General features: G+C 38.1%; 1 protein-coding gene across 1 annotated transcript in view; it reads left to right on the top strand.

Annotated features, from left to right (window-relative positions):
• MMP16 (matrix metallopeptidase 16) overlaps positions 1 to 20076 on the top strand; it is a 239776-nt gene that overhangs the window by 113642 nt on the left and 106058 nt on the right. The window contains exon 3 of the mRNA XM_032804586.2: positions 10380 to 10502. Coding sequence (XP_032660477.1) covers positions 10380 to 10502 — 123 coding nt within the window. The remainder of the gene's footprint in view (positions 1 to 10379; positions 10503 to 20076) is intronic.

Raw genomic sequence — 20076 nt, 5'->3', positions numbered from 1 at the left:
CCAGTGATGTAAACACACATGATCATTTTAATATAAAATAGATTTTTAGTTATGCAAGCTCTCTGAAATGTTAGTGGTGTTGAGCGTATAATGTATGATTTCACTGCCATTTTGAGTTTTGTATCGGAGTACACAGCCTAACTCTGTGCAACATCATGACTGAAATTCATATACAAAGGCATATAGCAATGTCAAATAAAAATAATAATAAAAGTATAGTACTGCACGCTTAAGAAAACAAACCTGGAAACTTGTAACAAATGAACTGTTTGCTTGCCTTATCTCTGTTGAAACTTAATAGGGATTTTATTTCTTTTTTTAGATAAGTTATTTTGCTTGACTATCAAGAGAGGAAAAATATAGCACCATGGCAATATATCGACTGGTTATTACATGCAATCCATACTCCTATTCTAAAATTAACAAAAAGCTTTCTGAAAAGAATTCTTCTCCCTGGTGCCCAGCCCTCCCCCACACCCCTACCCCACTATGTGGCATTTGTTGTTATTCTTTCATGGTAAAATAGCGGACAAGAATTATTTTTTAATCACTTAGCAGTTTAGGAAAGAGTCTACTTAAACTGCTGATGCCAAAGAAAGATTGGAAAAATCATTGTATCCCACTAGCACATGCATTATTGCACGGAAAAGCAATAAAGCGAAGCAGTTTTTAGGGCAGCCCTAAGGGGAGGTGAGTGGGTCAGACGTCTCTGGACTTACAAATTTAAAAGACCTTGTAACAGATAATGCAGCAGGAAGAGAAACAGAAAGTGTGTGCTGCCCTGTGAAATAGCCAGGTTCAGAAGCATGTTTCGGATTCAGCCTCCAGGGTGGTGATTACAGATCAGGTTCCTTGCAGAGCTAAAATGATTGAGCTATGCAGGGAGAGTGCAGCTGCGCCACCTACTATAAGTCTTCTAAAAGCTGCATTAGTGGTGGTTTTGAGGAGGCCATATATTTTGCTAGAAGGAAGATAATCTGTTGTGAGTTGGCAGCAAGGGAAGGATAGGAAGTGGCAAACCAGGGGAAAGATAGTGGCCATTCTCTGCTATTAGCTGTCGAGCAGCAGATACTGTATAAAGAGCTTCAGTCTGAAGGAAAAATATTTGTTCATGCACAAAAATTTCAAACTAAGCTAAATTAAAGTGGGCACGTTAGCTAGAAAATTGGCAAGTCTGTTTTATTTCTGTGCCACATGGGATACAAGTAATTTTGTCTTACACAGTAATTGCAATCTTTTGGTTTGTGTTCTCCTGTATACATGATCATCTGTCTTCCTCCGTGTAGGTCGTAAAGCATGATGTGCTTATTCACACACACATGTACAGTGTATAGACTCTGGAATATTGTCTTTTTCTCCTAAGCACATGTAAGCCACTTGGGGTGAGTTCTTTATTCACTTACACACTTACATTTGACTTTAACAGGGTTGCATGAGAGTAATTTGAAGGCAGAATCTGGCCCATCAGACATTTATATGAGAGAGAAGCATACACACTGGGCCAAAGCTGGCCCTCATTTACATCCATTTGACCACTGAAATCAATGGAAGCTCTACCTATGTAACTAAGGACAGAACCCCAAGTGGCTTACATGTGCCTAGGAGAAAAAGACAATATTCCAGAGTCTGTACACTCCTTTTAAATTATTCAGATATTGTAATGTTTTGGAACAGTCTGATCTTGAGAAAGGAAACACTTTTTTTCAGGTAGAAATATCTGACAATTTTACATTTCTTCCTTTGTGGATAATAAAGCTGGTAATAAAAGTTTGGGAACCATCAGATGACATTCACTGTACAAAATAAATACTGGAATGAGGACCTAGTTGAAATAGAGTTCTCATCTTGTTGCACAGGGCTTTACCTGCCTATTTCCCATTCATTGAGAAGAGATTACAGCATATCACTTAGTTAACAGAGGACAAACAATTAAAATAACTTAATGCAGTTGCTTGATAGGAACCAACTTTGGGAATATTAGCAGAGAAATATATGCAGCAACAACATCATCAAAAATCTCTTGGGAGGACTTTGTTTTTGTATGAAACAAAATATCCCTTAAGGAATATTTTGGCATACAAAAATATTAAAGGTGTTCACCTGTCCCTTTTAAATGCTATTTCCATAATGGCCTTTTTGGTGTATTTTGGAATTTGTTTATCAGGGAGCTTGAGAAACCTGATAACTGTTTTATAGATGGGGGTTGGGAGTAACAGGTGGAAAAGAAAGAAATCATTGAATGCCAACTGGAAGGAGATTGTATAAACAAAACCATTATCACATTGATAAATCCAGTAAGAACATTCTTTGGTATTTGGATTAGTATTTTACATGATGACATCTATATATTAATAACCACAGTCAACATTTCATACAAATGATGTTTTCAAAAGTTAATGCATTTGATCAGTTTTCTACATTTTCACTTCTCTGAAATAAATAAGCGAAAGTCTAACTTACTGTAGAACGCTATGGCAAAAAAGAGTAGCTATGCTATTCTGCAATCATCTGATATACATTTCTGCCAAAACTGTATTAATTAAAACACAGGTGCTCTAGAATAAGCGCTCTCGTGTAGAGAATTGCCTGCCCTGGTGATAGTATCATAGTTCACAAGTTTCTAAATAGAATGTGATATTTGACAAAGTTCATGAAAGAAATGTTCTGTAATTTTTTTTATTATTTTTTTAGTCAAATAATGAGCATTCTTCTAGTAATACCCTTTTCAGGAGCTCTCTACAAGCCTGTTTCTGCAGAAACAATTATGATATGGTGGAGTTCCACTTCTCCATGGCTTCTGCTGCTTATATATTAATTGTCAGTCTAATACTCAGAAATATGATAATGAGCAGAAATTTTGAGCTATAAATCAAAACCAGTGGTTTGTTTTAGTAGCTGCCATAGCAGTTGATATGAAAACAATGTACGAGGATTAGCCATGCACATTTTCTGAGCTGAAGCCTTGAACATGGTTCCCTAGACTAGCTGTGGGTATGAACTACTACAGAGGCATCACACTTAGTCCCTGGCATAAAATGGAACATCTTATGTCAGTCTCCACAGATTCCCTCTGCCTAACACAAGGAGGGAAGGGAACCACATCCATCTTTGCTGACTAAGGGCCTGATCCAGAGACTGCTGAATTTAATGGAAAGATTTCCGTTGACTAATGGACTTTAAATCAGACTCTTGTGTAAAATGATGTAATGCCATGGTTGGGTGGGAAGGAAATAAAGGATAAGAGAAGGCAACCCTGAAGAAAAAAACAAAACAAAATACCCTTCAGTGAGATCCTTAAATTTTCCTCCCTGTTACTGAATCTAATGTTGATCTTTGCAACTCTCTCTCCCAGTTTTACCCCTTCTTGTTTTGGTAGCCAAGGTTGTTCCTTTTTTTAAAAATGGTTCAAATCATTCCTCTGTTTCTTTCTGAAAAATATGATACTCACTTTTTTCATCTTAAATAACCTTAACAACTGAGAGCACCTGTTAATAAAGCTGGCCAGAAAACAAGTATTCCATTAGTGAAAATTTTGAAATTTATTTTTATTTTATCAGAACAAAAATGCAACCTGTCAAAATTGTCCTTGAAAAAATGAGAGAGAAAGAGGGATTCTTTCCCCTCTTGGCAAATGATAGCCAATAGTCCATTGGTTACACACTTACCTGCAAAGTAGGAGACTTGGTTTAAGTCCTGCTGTACCTGATTTGGAACAGGGACTTGAATCAGTGTGTCCCATAGCGCAGTGTCCTAGCCACTAGGTTATAGACTCAGACTTCTTCAATTTCTCCTGTTTGAGCTGTTCCATTTTGTATAAATTAAATATTTATGTGACCAGCACAAGAGGGACTGATTTTATAGCTTGGTGGTCAGGGAACTCTCTTTGGATATGTGTGATCTAGGTTCAAAACTGTATCTCTAAAAAGTTTTGGTTTTGACAAGTTGGCATTTTCCAACTCAAAGTTTACTCAAAAAGTTGTTGTCTACCCCTGCTTGTGAAGTATAGTCTATCTAGTGCTCTATTTAGCTTGAATAATAATCACAGACATATTCAGTACAAGGTTCTCTAGATTTACAAAGTTAAGAGTGGAATTATATGAAATCTGTGGCTGCTCTGCATATATATTGGGTCGTATTTGGCTCTCATTTACTCTGATCCACCCTAGTGTAACTTCATTGACTTCGGTGGAGTTCCTCACTGTTTACATTGATGGACTGAGAGCAGAATTTGGTGTGCAGTATCCTATGGCCAAAGAAAAGACTTCAGTCACAAGTGCTGTCTATCTGGTACCTTTCTTAAATGCTGAATTCACTTAAAATAATCCTCTAAAAAAGCTGTTACACAGATGAGTTATACAGGTTAAAATATGTGTAAATAATGAACTAAGGGAAAAGATTCCTAGAAAGCCTCTGTTTTTGTAAACAACAGTTGCTTGAGAAAATATTTTTGTTGCTTGAGAAAATATTTTATTGTTGAAAGTCCATTTCTGTTTTTATCAACGTACACTGTTTCCGAACTGACCAGAAATGCAGAGATCAATGTGCTTTATAGTTGTCAGTTAGCCTACTGATACATAGGGGAACTTGGGGAAAGAATATGCCCACAATACACAAATGTAATGACCATCAGTGGTGTTATCCATGTGAAGCTTCCCTGCAATCAATGGGAGGATAGAGTTGTTAATATTCATTACATCATTTTAAGAATAAAAAAGACCAAGAGAAACTTGTATACCATAAAGTGTTTATAATCTGCATTTACTCTTGTGATACAGAGGATGTGTATTGATGATTTGCATTTGGACTCTTGACACTGGACATTGAAGAAATCACTTAAAACTTTGAGGTACCAAAAATAGCTGAGCTGAGGGTATGTTGTCAGTTTGCTAGGAGTCTAATCCTTAATGTGCACTAAAATAAGAAGATTGCGGCTCCTCTCAGGTTTAATACAGAGAGGTATGATTTGATACAAGGCTAGAAGGCCAACACGTGATGTGCAAAGGCCTCAGTTTGAATTAGAGTGGGATTTATAGTCTGTGTGAGCCACACTTCTCCCTTTAACATAAGTTTAGTAGTCATGAACATGGTATGATATGTAGGTCATAATTTAGCCATTCAATTTAAAAGCATACAAGCATAACATATTTGACAGATTTATGACATTTTAAAACCTTATGTGGAAGTAATTACTTCTTTTAAAAAAAAGATGTAATAAATCATGGTCTTTGGGGATTTGGTAAATTATTTAGATTGTAAAAACCTGAAGTGAAATGATAAAATGCTGAAATTTGAATTCCCATTGGCTACTAGTTGGTCTCATCTTTTATGCTAAATCCCGCTCTTGAGTATAAAGCCTTTTACAATGCTCACAAAATTCTCTACAAGAATACTGAAACTTTGACATAACTTCAGAGCTCATTCCAATAATAGCTTTGAGGATTCATTTTCCAATTTACAGCTTTGGATATTTCAGTGTTTATCAGGCCTATGTCTTTCAGGTGAGCCAACCCTGTTATTAAACACTGATATCCATCAGTTAAGATGACTAATTTAAAATTGGGTATCTTTTCAACTGATTTAAAGACAGCAACTTTAAAATACTATGTTTTGAAGTGATTTCTTAATATGTACCAGAGCCTGATTTTTTCTGTACAGCATTTCTAACAAAATGTAATAGTTCTGTGTTTTTTGCTTTATTCCTTGCTTCTTTCATTTGACGCAGTGATATCACCTTAAGGTGAGAGAACTTGTCTTTTGTTACTTATATGTCTGGTTTTTACAGTGTGTGTGTGTGTGTGTGTTTTCCTTTACATAATGTGAATATGTCCTGTAATTTAAATGCATGGTAACTGCATATTGATCTAATATCTACTCAAAATAAGTTTTATTGACAGCGTGTATATATAAAAACAAGCAAAACTCTGAGCCAATTTTTAATCTCATTTACTCAGATGTAATTCCAAGACAATTCCATTGAGAAGAATGGTACTCCCCTTTATTTCCACGGTTGTGACTGAAATTTGAATCTGGCCCTGTGTTGTTGTTGTTTTATCATTAGAATAAATTGTAGCTGGCGGTCATAATATATCCCTGCAAATTACTGACTGTGACCAGAGTACCAGGGGAGCCAACTGAGGTCACTCAGTTAGGGTGAACTGCAAAGAATGGGGCAGGCAGTCCCCAAAGCTGATGGATATTCCAATACTTTGATTTACCAAGCCAGCACAAAATAGCTTCTGTAATTACCCAGAAGCCAACAACACAATTCCCTTGACATAACCCAGGCTTAGGCCTCCACCCAGACACCCAAGTCAAATATAATGAGGATTACTGAAAATCTTATTTATCATATAAATTTCTACCAATCCCAAAGGATCAGACACATTACCTCCCAGGTTAATGAATATTCCAGATCTTACCCAAATACACAGTTACAACCAATTCTTATTAACTAAACTAAAATTTATTAAAAAAGAAAAAAGAGAGTATTGATTATAAGATCAATGCACCTACAGACATGAGTACAATTCTTGAGATTCAGATTCATAGCAGAGATGGTGAGCTTTGTAGTTGCAAAGAGTTCTCTCATAATTAGTCCATGGGTTATAGACCAATGTTCATATTCAGTGTGTTCCAGCTTAGGACTGGGATCTCAGCCTTACAATTTAAGCTTCCCCTGCATGAAGCATCAAGCAGGTCTGAGATGACAGGATCAGGACTGGAAGATCTTTTATACCGTTTTCTAGCAGCCAGTTGACCATACAGTCCTCGGTGAACAATAGGCTTTTGATGTAACCTTCTGTTTCCTAAACCTAACCGATAATTAACTACATGGATTAACATAAGACAATTCAACCACTAAGCAGTTTATCACAAACTTTTAAGAGACATATAGACAGCGACATTATTTCACCCAAGATTAATCTAAATATTATATTCCCTTTTGATCTCTGAATCAATAGCTATGGGGACAGACAGGAATTGCCTGTTTACATGGCTAGCATTTAAGATATAAGTAAACACACACAATTAGTATCACCTCTAATTCTCTAACAATACGGGTTTGCACTTCAAAATTCTAGCCTATCTAGCATGGAATGGGTCCTAGTTACCATTTCTAATATGTCTCTACAGGTTGATTCTGGGTCAATTGGCCTGCAAGATGCTTAACCCTTTCTGGCCACATGTTTGTATAAGATTTGTTGCAATTATGTAACAGTGGTAGCAATAGTGATTTGCATGGTTATATTTTAGTTAGATAATGTCACGCTGGCCCTTTGTTGTTATTATTTTATTATTAGAACAAATTTTAGCTGGCAGTCATAGTATATCCCTGCAAATTACTGACGTCTGCTTTGCGTAATCCAGGTTGTTTAAAGACATGTGAAAGCAGTTGTAATGCAGAAGAATAGTATAGCAGGTGGGGGGAAAGTAAGGGATTATAGATTGTGTAGCTATCTTTGCAGAGGCTACAGAATCCTTCTGAAAATATTTATGGTAATCAACTGCTTCACGTGAAAGACATGAATCTGTAGTTAGGTTTTAAAATATGAATTATTATTATTCTGTAATTTATCTATAATAGTATTTTTTTTAAACTTGATGACCAAAACTTCAGGCTTGTTTGTCTGAAGTTAGGCATCTAAAGCCATATTTAGGCACCTAAATAGATGGTGATATCTGCCTCTGAAAATCAGGCTATTATTTAGGTGCCTAAATATGGTTATGTGCCTGACCTGAAGCAGCCAGGTTTGAAAATTTTGGCTCCTATACTTATGCTACATTATGGAGACGTTACCAGTCAAGGTCTTTGGAAAGATTGACCTGACCCCGCAACTCCTACTGACATGAGTAGGCCCTGCATATACTCCTATGATTGAAGGATCATGTTTTACAGGAGATGCCTGTATATGTCAAGCACCAAATACAGATGATATAGATATGTCTCCTTTATGTGGTAAAAAGCACAACAGCTAAACTTTTCAAACTTGACTGCCTAAAGTTAGGTACCTCAACTCATATGTTGTCATCTAAATAATAGCTTTATATATATATATATAAAAAGCTATTATTTAGATGACAACATATATATATATACACACACACACACACACACACACACACACACACACACACACACACACACACACACACACACACACACACACACACACACACACACACACACATGCCTCTGGTGTATATAATGCCTAACACGCATAGATGTGAAGGTATGTGTATATAAATATCTAAAATTTGGAAGTTAGTGTGATCTATGTTAGAGAGGAGCACCATATTCCATTTTCCTGTCTTTAAATATTTAGCTAATCTACCATAAGATTTGCATTGTATTAATTAGAATGCACACTTAATTCCCTGAGCATAGGGTTGAAAATTTACATCACAAGTACTGTTAAACCTCTGTTTGCAGTTTGTACAACAAGATCTGTTTTCTTTAGCACTTCAGTTGTGTCATTGGAACACATCTATAAAAGTGCTCCTTATCACAATAGCATACACTGTTTCCACTGTGGCAGACCCCAAAGACTTTTCTTAATCTCCCTCAGTTGTACTGGACTAATAGCTTCTGTAGGACAAATGAAAGTCTGCTTTTTATCTCTGTATGTTGGGGACTGATATAGTAAATGTAATTTGAATATTAATTGGATGATGGGTCAGGTGAATTCTGTCAGCCAATCAAAGGGTGGGGACTTAAACATGTATATGTATATATGTATACGGACAGTGTACATTTTATACAGATAAATGCAATTTATAGAAAGGGTAATTAAGCTCTTGCCTGAAATGAAAATCTGTTCTCCAAGCTGATACAGCTTTTGAGTAATAGTATAGTAAGGACAATGGTATCAGAAAACAACAGATACAGCTACAGCATCTACATCATTAATTATTTGGCATAATAGAAATCAAGTAAATGGAATAGAAAGTTGCCACAGAATGTCTTTCACTTAGAAAATAAATGTCTTGTTATGTATGTGGTGGCACTGGACAATTACTTTGTGAGTGTTCACTTCCATTCATAATCTCTGTGGTCTGGATTGTGATACTTTATTCATGGTAAATAACCCCTTACTCCACAAGTGAGAAACCATTCATTCAACTAGAGCATGAATATCAGAATCTGGTACTTTCTTACGTACACCTAAGTCAGACCATCAAACCAAATCATGATAACCCTGACATACACTTAAAAACATAAAATATTTGAGACTCACCTTTCCAAGTAAACACCTTCTGCAGAAGCAGCAAAGAGTCCTGTTGCACCTTATAGACTAACAGACGTATTGGAGCATGGGCTTTCGTGGGTGAATACCCACTTCGTCGGATGCATGTAGTGGAAATTTCGAGGGTCAGGTATATATTTTATCTCCAGCCTGCTTCTGGCTTGCACATATATATTGCTCATGGTCCAATATGTCTGTTAGTCTATAAGGTGCCACAGGACTCTTTGCTGCTTTTACAGATCCAGACTAACACGGCTACCCTTCTGATACCTTCCACAGAAACACTAGAGCTTTTTTAACACACTTTCATGTTACTCTCTGTTTTTCAGCAATTGGCACTAGCTGGTTGAACTCTTATGGGACATGGCAAAAGTGAATCAGAACCTTTGAAGTTAATGCTATAGAGCACATTCAAAATTATCAGGCAAATTCTTGAGTTTGAGAGGCTACAATTACTATTTATGGTGGCTACTCTTCCTAATATAGAGGAACAGTAAGGCAGTCAAATATTTAATGGGGAGCTCAATGATATAATTACTTTAACAGTCCCAGAGTACTGGATAAAATGCCTTAATATTTTTTGAGTGGACCATTTGTTGAAAGGAAATTGGGCTTATCCAAACATAAAGACACTGTGACAGAAAAGAAAGAATATGAAATGAAAAATTGTGATTAAAGAATCAAGACTTTACATCTTCATGTAAATATTTTAACCTCATGTATAGTCAATAATCTATAATCTAGATCCTCATTATCTCATTAGAGTCAGAATAAATTATTAATGCTACAAGACTTGGCCAGATGAGAGATGCCAAAGTGCTATTATGGAGTGATTGCAGGGAAAGAAAATTTAAAAAATAATGGGAGAGGAATTTATATTTGAATAGCATGGGACATGTTGAAGTTCTGATGCCCCATGTTATTCTCGCCTCCCACCACCACCAGCAAAAAAATCTTTAGCCATGTAACTTTTCATATTTATAATCATTATTGTGAGTAAATGTAAAAGTGAACAATATATAACTTTTAAGAGGTATTGATACTGCCGTCTGTTGGATAAATCTGTTGCAATTTGCTTTCTAGCCGGAATATGGCTGATAAGATAGTGTAACTGTGCAATACTGATTTTTGCAGTTGGATGAAGAAGCCTCGATGCGGTGTGCCTGACCAGAGAAGAGGTAGCTCCAAATTTAACATTCGTCGAAAACGATATGCATTAACGGGACAGAAGTGGCAACACAAACATATCACTTACAGGTACAAAAAAAATCGATAAACCTTTTGGTGGTATCACTTAGCATTTTATTAAAAGAAAACAAATGTTTTTAGATATTATTTTCTAAATGTCTACTATGTATTGTCAAGACGTTGATGCATGGTATAAAAATATTGATTTCAGTATCCCTGGAGTAAATACTCACATGGTGCAAAAGCATAGAATGAGTTTCTTGGATTTAAATTATCTGCATTTAAACAGAATGTTCTTTGAAGCTTTCAGCACCAAATCAACCTCCAATGTCCCCCCTAACTCTACCTTTCAACCCTCCTGGCAACTTCTTAGGAAAACTCACGCTGAATGCAGGAACAGTCTAATGGAATTGGGGGCTCTAATTTAAATATGCAAATTAGGTCATTGGAGGAAGGCAGTAGCTGCAAATGCAGGTGCCTGCAGGTCAATTTCAAAATATAAATGAATTTAATTAAATTTTGGTGAGTCAGTAACACAGCCGTCTCATGCCCACACAGTAATAGGCATGGGGGTGTGTATTTATCAGTGAAACTCTTGATCTGACTTGCAATTTACAGGACGTGTTGCATGCTGTATCAAAGATGACCTTGGCTTGGCAAATAAAATATATTATGCAAAAATATGTACCTACTGTAGTGCTGTCAGCCAAAAAGTGTCATGGGTACACAGTATGTGGCCCATAAAATTGTCAGCAAAGCAGAGATTTCTTATGTAGTCCTCTAGAAATTTAGCATAATCTCTTCAGGATTATGGGATCCACCATGGCACTGAATGTTCTCTGGGATCAAAGCATCCTGAAATTCATTGACCAGCTATTTACAGTACTATATGATGCAGAATGGACCTTTATGATCATCTAGCCTGACCTCCTGCATAACAGAAGCCATAGAATTTTACCCAGTAATTCCTTTATCAGTCCCATATTTTCTGATTGAGAATGCTTTTTTGAAAGACATCCAATCTTGATTTAAAGACTTCAAGTGATGGGGGAATCCCCCATAGCATCAGTGAGTTGTTCCAGTAGATAAGTAACTTGTGCTTTTGTTGCTGAGTATTGTGGTCTATGAGAATTGAAGGTACTTGGCACTAGCAGGAGTATGTCTAAATATATTATTTTACATTTATCCACATTTTTAACGTCTTAATCTAGGGGTTTATATGTGAAGTGTATGTGTGTGTTTAACATTCTTACTCCTCATTTGTAATCCCAAATCTCAAATAAGTGGGCTTGATTCTCTGCCCCATTTCACCATTTTGATGTTACTGAAGTCCTGCAACTGAAATATCGTTCTGCTCTGCCACCCAAGTCACTAATCATAAAAGCAGTACAAAGGAGGATCCCAATATTAATCTGTTTGGTAACCCTCTAGTAACCTGTCTAGCTTGAAGAATTTGTGGCTGTTCTTTGCTTCCTGCCCTTCTTGCAAAATTTTCACTCTGCTGTGTCACCTTATCATATGCCACTGCCATTTAACATTAACCTCCCAGATCAAACTTTGTCCAGGGCTGCCCGGAGGATTCAGGGGGTCTGGAGCAAAGCAATTTCGGGGGACCCTTCCATAAAAAAAAGTTGCAATACTATAGAATACTATATTCTCGTGGGGGTCCGTGTGAGGCCCAGGGCCTGGGACAAATTGCTCCACTCCCCCTCCCCTTCCCCACAGAGCCTTGACTTTCTCTGAAATTTTCTAAAATTGAAGGTATAATTTCAACACTCCAGTGTCAGTAGCAAGCACTACTTTTCTTTCAAATGAAAATCAGCAAGAGCTCACAGAACATAACTTGCTATAGATTGGACATTCAAAAATGTTCAGCTTCTGGGAGTTTTACTGTTGACTTCAGTGGGAGCAGAATGAGGCCATCGCCATTTCCTTGACATCTAAAAACACAGAATTCCAAAACTTGCCTATGCTCCACATTCTACTAATGTGGGTTTCTTCTTGAGATCCAGCTTTTGACCCATACACAGCAGAACTGCATCGGTTCTAATGCTAAGAGGGTCTCTGAGCTGCAGAGGTGAGCACCAGATTTTCCCTGGTTAACTTTCTGGCTAGTGGTTTCTAGAATATATCCTCAGGTACTGTGTTTAAATCAAATATTTATTTTTGTTTTTTTTAATTGTCAAACCTTTTAAAATAGTAAAATATAATTGAGATCATATGTAGATGCATAGAAATGTAAGTCTGGAAGGGACCTCGAGAGATCATGTAGTCTAGTTCACTGAGGGAGGAACAAATGTACCTAGACCATTCCTGACAGATGTTTGTCCAACCTGTTCTTGAAAATCTCCAATGATGGAGATTCACCAATCTTCCTTGAAAGTATATTCCCATGCTTAAATATCTGTATACACCTCTACCCCGATATAATGAGGTCCAATGTAATGCAAATTCGGATATAACTCGGTAAAGGAGTGCTCCGGGGGACGGGACTGCTTTACCTCAATATATCCAAAAGACTTGATGCGCCAATCAGCTGTTTGGCGTGGCAAGCCTGGGAGTGAGGAGAAGCGGAGCTGTGGCGCGCTCTAGGGAAGAGGCGAAGGCGGAGGCGAAGCAGAGGTGAGATGGGGCAGGGGGGCTGCAGCACGTAAGGAGAGGGCACAGAGGAACCACTCTGTGCCCCAGCTCACCTCACCTCTGCTCCACCTCCGCCTCCTCCCTAGAGCACGCCACAGCTCTGCTTCTCCTCCCTCCCAGGCTTGCCCCACCAAACAGCTGATTTGCCCCACCAAACAGCAAGCCTAGGAGGGAGGGAGGGGGGAGAAGTGGAGCTGCAGCACGCTCATGGGAGGAGGCAGAGCGGAAATGAGCTGGACGGGTTGGGGGTGGAGAGCGCTGCAGCAAGTAACAGGTGGGTGCAGAGGAACCACTCCCTGCTCCAGCTCATCTCTGCCTCCTCCCCTGAGCGTGCCACCGCCGCACCACTTCTCCCTGCCTTCCACGCTTGTCGAGCCAAACAGCTGATTGGCGCAGCAAGCCTGGAAGAAAGGGAGAAGCGGAGCGATGGTGGCACACTCAGGGAGGAGGCGGAGGCAGATGAACTGGGGCAGGAAGCGGTTCCTCTCTCTACCCCTATGTAGTGGCTAATGGCTAATCTATATCTCTCCTGCTGCAGATTAATCCCATTATTTCTTGTCCTATCTTAAAGGGACGTGAAGATCAGTTGATCATTATTCTCTTTATAACAACAATCAACATATTTGAAGAATGATATCAGGTCCCCTCACAGTCTTCTTCTCTCAAGTGTAAATGTGCCCAGTTTTTTTTTTAACATTTCCTCATAGGTCAGGATTTCTAACTATTTTTGTTGCTCTCCTCTGGACTCTCCAATTTGTCTATATCTTTCATAAAGTGTGGTGCCCAGAACTGGACACAGTATGCTAGCTGAGGCCTCACCAGTGCCAAGCAGAACAGTTACTGTACCTCCCGTGTCTTAGGCCTGGTCTACACTATGCGTTTTAACCGAATTTAGCAACGTTAAACCAATTTAACCCTGCACCCATCCACACAACGAGGCCCTTCACACGTCATTATTGAATTCCATCTTGTTGATTTCAGACCAATTCTGCAATTTTTCAAGGCCCTTTTGAATTCTGATCCTGTCATCCAAACTGTTTTTAACCCCTCCCAACTTGGTGCCACCTGCAAATCTAATAAACATAATCTCCTCACCATTATCCAAGTCATTAATGAAAATATTAACTAATTCCAGACCCAAGACAGACCCCGCCAGGACCCACTAGATATGTCCTACCCAGTTTGATGGCTAACTATGGATAACTACTCTTTGAGTATGGTTTTTCAACCAGTTGTGCACCCACTTTTATAGGGAAATGTGGTCTAGATGAAATAACTAATTTATATATGACAATATCATGTAGAGCTGTGTCAAAAGCCTTATTAAAATCAAGATATGTTGCATCTGCTGCTTCCCCTTTGTCTACTAGCCCAGTAACTGTGTCAAAGAAGGAAATCAGGTTTATTTGGCATGGTTTATTCTTGACAAATCTTGTGTTCGTGATTACATATCACCCTAGTAAACTCTCAATTCTTACAAATTGATGGTTTAATAATTTATTTTAGTATCTTTATTCAAGTATTGAAGTTAGGCTGACTAGTTTATAATTCGCCAGGTCTAATTCACTCCCCCTTTTAAAGATAGGTTCTATGTTTGCCCTTCTCCAGTCCTCAGGGATCTTACTCCAGGAGTTCTCTAAGATAATTGCTAGTGGTTCCAAGATTACTTCGGTTAGTTCCTTAATTATTCCAAGGTGAATTTCAACAGGCCCTGCCAATTTTGATATTTCCAGTTTATCCATATATTCTTTAAACTGCTCTTTCCTTATTTTGACTTGAGTTCCTTCCCACTTTTTGTTAATATTAATTATGCTAAGTATCTGGCTACAATTTATCTTTTTAGTGAAGACTGATGCAAAATAGGTACTAAACACCCCCACCTTCTTGATAGCATCCATTTTTAGATCTTCTTCCCCACTAAGTATAGGACCTACACTTTCCTTCATCTTTTGCTTGCTCCTAATATATTTATAAACCCTCTTCATATTGCCTTTTTTGTCCCTTGCTAGGTTTAACTCATTTTGTACCTTAGCCTTTCTTCTTTTGTCCCAATGTGCTTGTGCTGTTCTTTTGTGCTCCTACTTAGTAATTTCTCTGTTTCACTTTTTATAGGATTCCTTTTTGATTTTTCTGGTCGTTAGAGCTGCTGATGAAACCATATTAGCCTCTTACTATTCTTCCTATCTTTCCTTTGCCTTCAGATAATTTGCAGTTGTACCTTTAATATTGTCTCTTCGAAAAACTGCCAATTCTCCTGAATTGCTTTTTCCCTTAGATTACCTTCCAATGGGATCTTATCTACCAGATCTGAAGTTTTTAAAGTCTGCTTTTTTGAAATCCCATTGTCCTTATTCAACTGTTCTCACTCCTTCTTGTCTTTAGAATGATGAAATCTATCATTTCGTAATCACTTTCACTCAAATTGCCTTCCACCATCAGATTCTCAACCAATTCCTCTGTTAGTCAGAATCAAGTCTAAAATGGCCAGCCTTACAGATTAGTTCTTCCACCTTCTGAAACAAGAAGTTGTCCCCAATACATCTCAAGAACTTATTGGACATATTTTCCTGTATCTTCTGTATTTCTTTCTCTATTTTCTCTTTGTCACTGTTGTTTTGGCCCCAAGAACTTTTGGACAAACTTTTGGAACTTTCTTCTGGCACCCATGTTGAATTTAAATAAATTAATGCAGCTGGAAACAAGGGGATGGGAAGGGGGAACAAAGCTCATATAGGTAGGTTTGGAGAAGTAACAGTGGAAAATATTAATGATATATGATTTTTGAAATCGTATACCACTAAAACAATTCTGCTTTTATCTACTATAATTTTAGACATCTAGGTGCTGCAATTTACAAAAACTGAATGAGTACAGTATAAGAAGCTGAACAGAATTGTGTCACTGCTGAATGGATCCTTTGGTCCGTTCTCCTTTAGAAGAGGAGCATTGGAGTGTCCAAGGGCTACTTTAGCTTTTATACTTAAGTTGTCACTTAAGTTCATGGCTGATTGATTGCCTTGTCGTGGCAGGAAACCCTTTCAGTGGTGAATAAAAATATCATTTCAGCGAGGCAAAAGACTTGCAGGAAAATGTATGAATCTGTAAATTTGTCTATTTTCAATTTTAAGTTCTTAAAATTGAAGCAGTTTCATGGAACCTTAGAAATGTTCAATGAAACTTGACACATGTTCAGTGAAACTTCATATGAATAATTTTCTCATTAGGATAGGTGTATCTTTTTTGCCAGATACTAAAACTTTGAACTCAGGTTGTACCTAGTATTAGATACCAGTATCTCAGCTGTGCAAATGATTATTAGAAACTGTCCGTGTTGAAGCATAATGACAGATTTTTTAACAATTCCAGAGGAAAAATGGTTTCTGATCTTTCACATAGACTGTTGAGGCTCAGGTGATTGGCTGCCATAGGAACAGTGGTAGAAACACAACCTATTTCATGGGATTAAGTTATGTCATTTCAGAAAGACATGATCTGAGCACCCACATTGTCTCCTGTGAGCTTCTAAAGAAATAGAGACTGAGAGAAATAATGTGTGTAAACCAAACAGGATGCCTATACTGAGATGAAGCCAACCTCCCAGTCCTTCAGAGTATGGGGTTATTGGTCTTTAGCAGGTGGGTAAGGTTGAGACCACAAGAAAGTAAGATGATTCCTGCATTCACTGACTAAGTGTATGCATGTCAGTCCTTAGCACAGAATTGGTATTTACCATTTTTAGTAATTCTCCCTTTTTCTTCCTCTGTAACATATTTTCCAATTACACAAATGTATTTACTGGATATTTTTAGTATGGCAATTCCGTTTCTACAGCATATGTCCTGTGATGTATTATGCAACCCATGTCGGCTTGGTGTGGCACTCTGTCCCCCTCTAGACATGGCTAGACCAGGTCGAGATTGATGAGCCTGTTACAGGAGTAGCTAAAAGAGATACGTCTCTTAGCTCAAGCTGTAGAGGCTCTTGCATTAAACTCCAGAGATCCCAGGTTTGATCCTAGACGCCAACAACCAGGGTCAGTCTGTATTACAGTTAGTTTTGCCTTGTACATAATATTAATACATACTATAATCGTAGTTCTTTGTACTGGTACCATATTTAAAAATTATGCACTCAGCACTAAGAGGGATTTTACCCAAGAGAGAAATCAGTCCATTATGAACTGAGAAGTGTTGACCATGTTAGCCGGCAGGAAATTATGTGTTTAAAACAGAGAGTTCAGAGCAGTGGCTCTCAACCTTTTCAGACTACTGTACCCCTTTCAGGAGTCTGATTTGTCTTGTGTACCCCAAGTTTCACCTCATTTAAAAACTGCTTGCTTACAAAATGAGACATACAAATACAAAAGTGTCCCATCACACTATTACTGAAAAAATTCTTATTTTCTCATTTTTACCATATAATTATAAGATAAATCAATTGGAATATAAATATTGTACTTACATTTCAGTGTATAGTATATAAAGCAGTATAAACAAGTCATTATATGAAATTTTAGTTTGTACTGTCTTTGCTAGTGCTTTTTATGTAGCTTGTAAGTAAAACTAGGCAAATATCTAGAAGAGTTGATGTACCCCATGGAAGACCTCTGCGTATCCCCCAAGGGTACATGTACCCCTGGTTGAGAATCACTGGTCCAGAGTGCTAGAAAACTATTTTCCCATTCCAAAGCAAGCCAGAGACTAATGTGATACAACCGTGATTTTGTCTGAGAGTTTGGGATTGTGTTATATAACCAATGATTTAATGAACGTAATACGGAGTCAGGGAAGACGTCTGTGATACTTAGGGAGGTTTTCTTTTTAATAGAATGTTCAGTTCACATGAAGACATTTTGTGAGCTTGTCACAATAACAACCTCCACTTATGGCTTCAGGAAATAAACCATTTCACTTTTTGAACATGATACCATGATGTAAATCAATGAGAATAAAACTGTCATCTTTATAATAATGAATATCAAGGTGGATTTGGTTCGAAAAACACATTGGAGAATTATTGACCATAAAATCTCCATAATCAGAAAGATAATCTTACTATTCATAATTTGAACTCTAGCATTAGGAGTCAGACAAAGAGGAGTCTGGAAAGAGCCCTCAGCCTGTAGTAAATGTTTAGAAATGAAGTAGCAATATGCTAATCAAAAGGTAAGGGTGTATGTTGAACCAAGCCTGTTATATAAAACTCAATATTACTTTTTAAAGCAGGGTTACTGTGGTAATCTAGCCGTCCAGTCCCAGACCTGGACTTTAGGGTCCACCAGTCTGGTCCTGTCCCAAATCTGGACTTTTGCGTCCAAAGTTTGGGGGCTTACCTGAAACTCCCCCAAGCTCACTACCAGCTTGGATATTCTCGCTGCCACCAGATCAGGAATTAATCTATGGGGCCTGATCCCCCCTTTCCTCCCTCTGGTGTCCCCAACCCTCCCTTGGTGGGACACCCAGATTCCCAATCCCTTGGATGCTAAAAGCAGGGAAAATAACCCCTTCCCCCTCCTTATCAGGCTTGCCTCGCGGCTAACCTGTGTGACCCAAGAAACCAGCTTTTCTGCTTCCCTCAGGACAATGGAGATGCAAAATACCCACAGCTGGGCTCTGCCACCCCCCTTGCTCCAGGAACGAGGGAAAAACTGTAACCACCAGAGAACAGAGAGAATTCTTCGTCTCTTTCCCCGTAGTCTGCTCTTTCCCTGGACCCAAATAGGAAAATACCCCACAGCCTGGCTTTTCCCTTTGCCTCCCTAGGAAAAGAACTTTCACAAGGTTTAACAAGAAAACTTTATAGAAAAAAAGAAAGAAAATATAAAACAATCATCTTGCATTAAGAAACTCAATACAGGCTCTTGCTTATAAGAAAATATAAAGAAACAGTCTGATTTAAAAGATAGCCCAATTAAACCAGCACAACAAATTAACATACAGGTAAATACACCCCAAAGACCATCATAGCTGAATTACTTTGCGGTTCCTGGGTACTTACAGATGTTTAGAAGAAGTATTAGGAGAGAATTAGAAGAAGACTTGTTTCCTCATAGCTAAGAAAACAACAAAGACCCCGAGTATACAAATTCCCGCCCCTGACTTTAAACAATCCAGTTCTCTGATTGGTCCTCTGGTCAGGTGTTCGGTTACCCTTTTCAGGTAAAAGAAACTTAACCCTTACCTTACCTATCCATTTATGACAGTTACTCACAATTAATTTAATATATTAAATGCCATTCTGCAGCTCTGTTTTGTATTCCTGAGTTTAAAACAGTTTTTGATTGTTCTGCAAGATGTACCATTCGGTTCAACTTCAGGGTTTATTTAACTGATGTGGGTGGGTGAGGGGTCTTATCCAGCGCCCGTTAAAATCAATGGATCTTTCCATTGACTTCACTGGTGGATCAGATCCCAGGCAGGTGACCCTCTTCTCTATCACCAATCCTGATTAATTTCTTTCTGTATGAGCTGTGCTCAGAGTATGGTGGGAGGGAGGCATTTTATGCTGGCCAGTTATACCACTTAATTACAGATGTGAGCTACCCTATGGCAGGGAAATTCTCCCCTGACCAGTTAGCAACAGATTCTGCTACCTTGCATTGCCTGAGTAGCCCTAAATGGATGGAATAGGGGGAGAGAATTTCATGCTTAATCTTCAGGAAACACCCTTTAAATGAAGAAACATAGGAAGTGGCTATAGGCCTTAAAGTCTTTGAAAATTAAAAGTTCCATGAAGCACGACTAACACTGAGGAAAACAATCAAATATTTTGAATTTGCATAGAGACAGATTGCACTTAAATGTACAAAGCATAAATACATCAGTTTATAGATGATGATTGCAGGGGGACTGACGCCTGCATATTGACTTTTAATATACACCAGCAGTCAACAACAGACTGTAAGGATAAACTGTGCATTGTTTTTATTAAACATGACAGTATTATTTCAAACTCCAAATAAAAAAGCAGGTCAAGATGTGAACTGAACATCTTGTCTTTAAAA

The sequence above is a fragment of the Chelonoidis abingdonii genome, chromosome 2 (genome assembly GCF_003597395.2).
Source record: "Chelonoidis abingdonii isolate Lonesome George chromosome 2, CheloAbing_2.0, whole genome shotgun sequence".
Classification (NCBI taxonomy): domain Eukaryota; kingdom Metazoa; phylum Chordata; order Testudines; family Testudinidae; genus Chelonoidis; species Chelonoidis abingdonii.
Note: the sequence above shows the minus strand (reverse complement) of the source record. Positions and strands in the feature narration are given on the sequence as shown.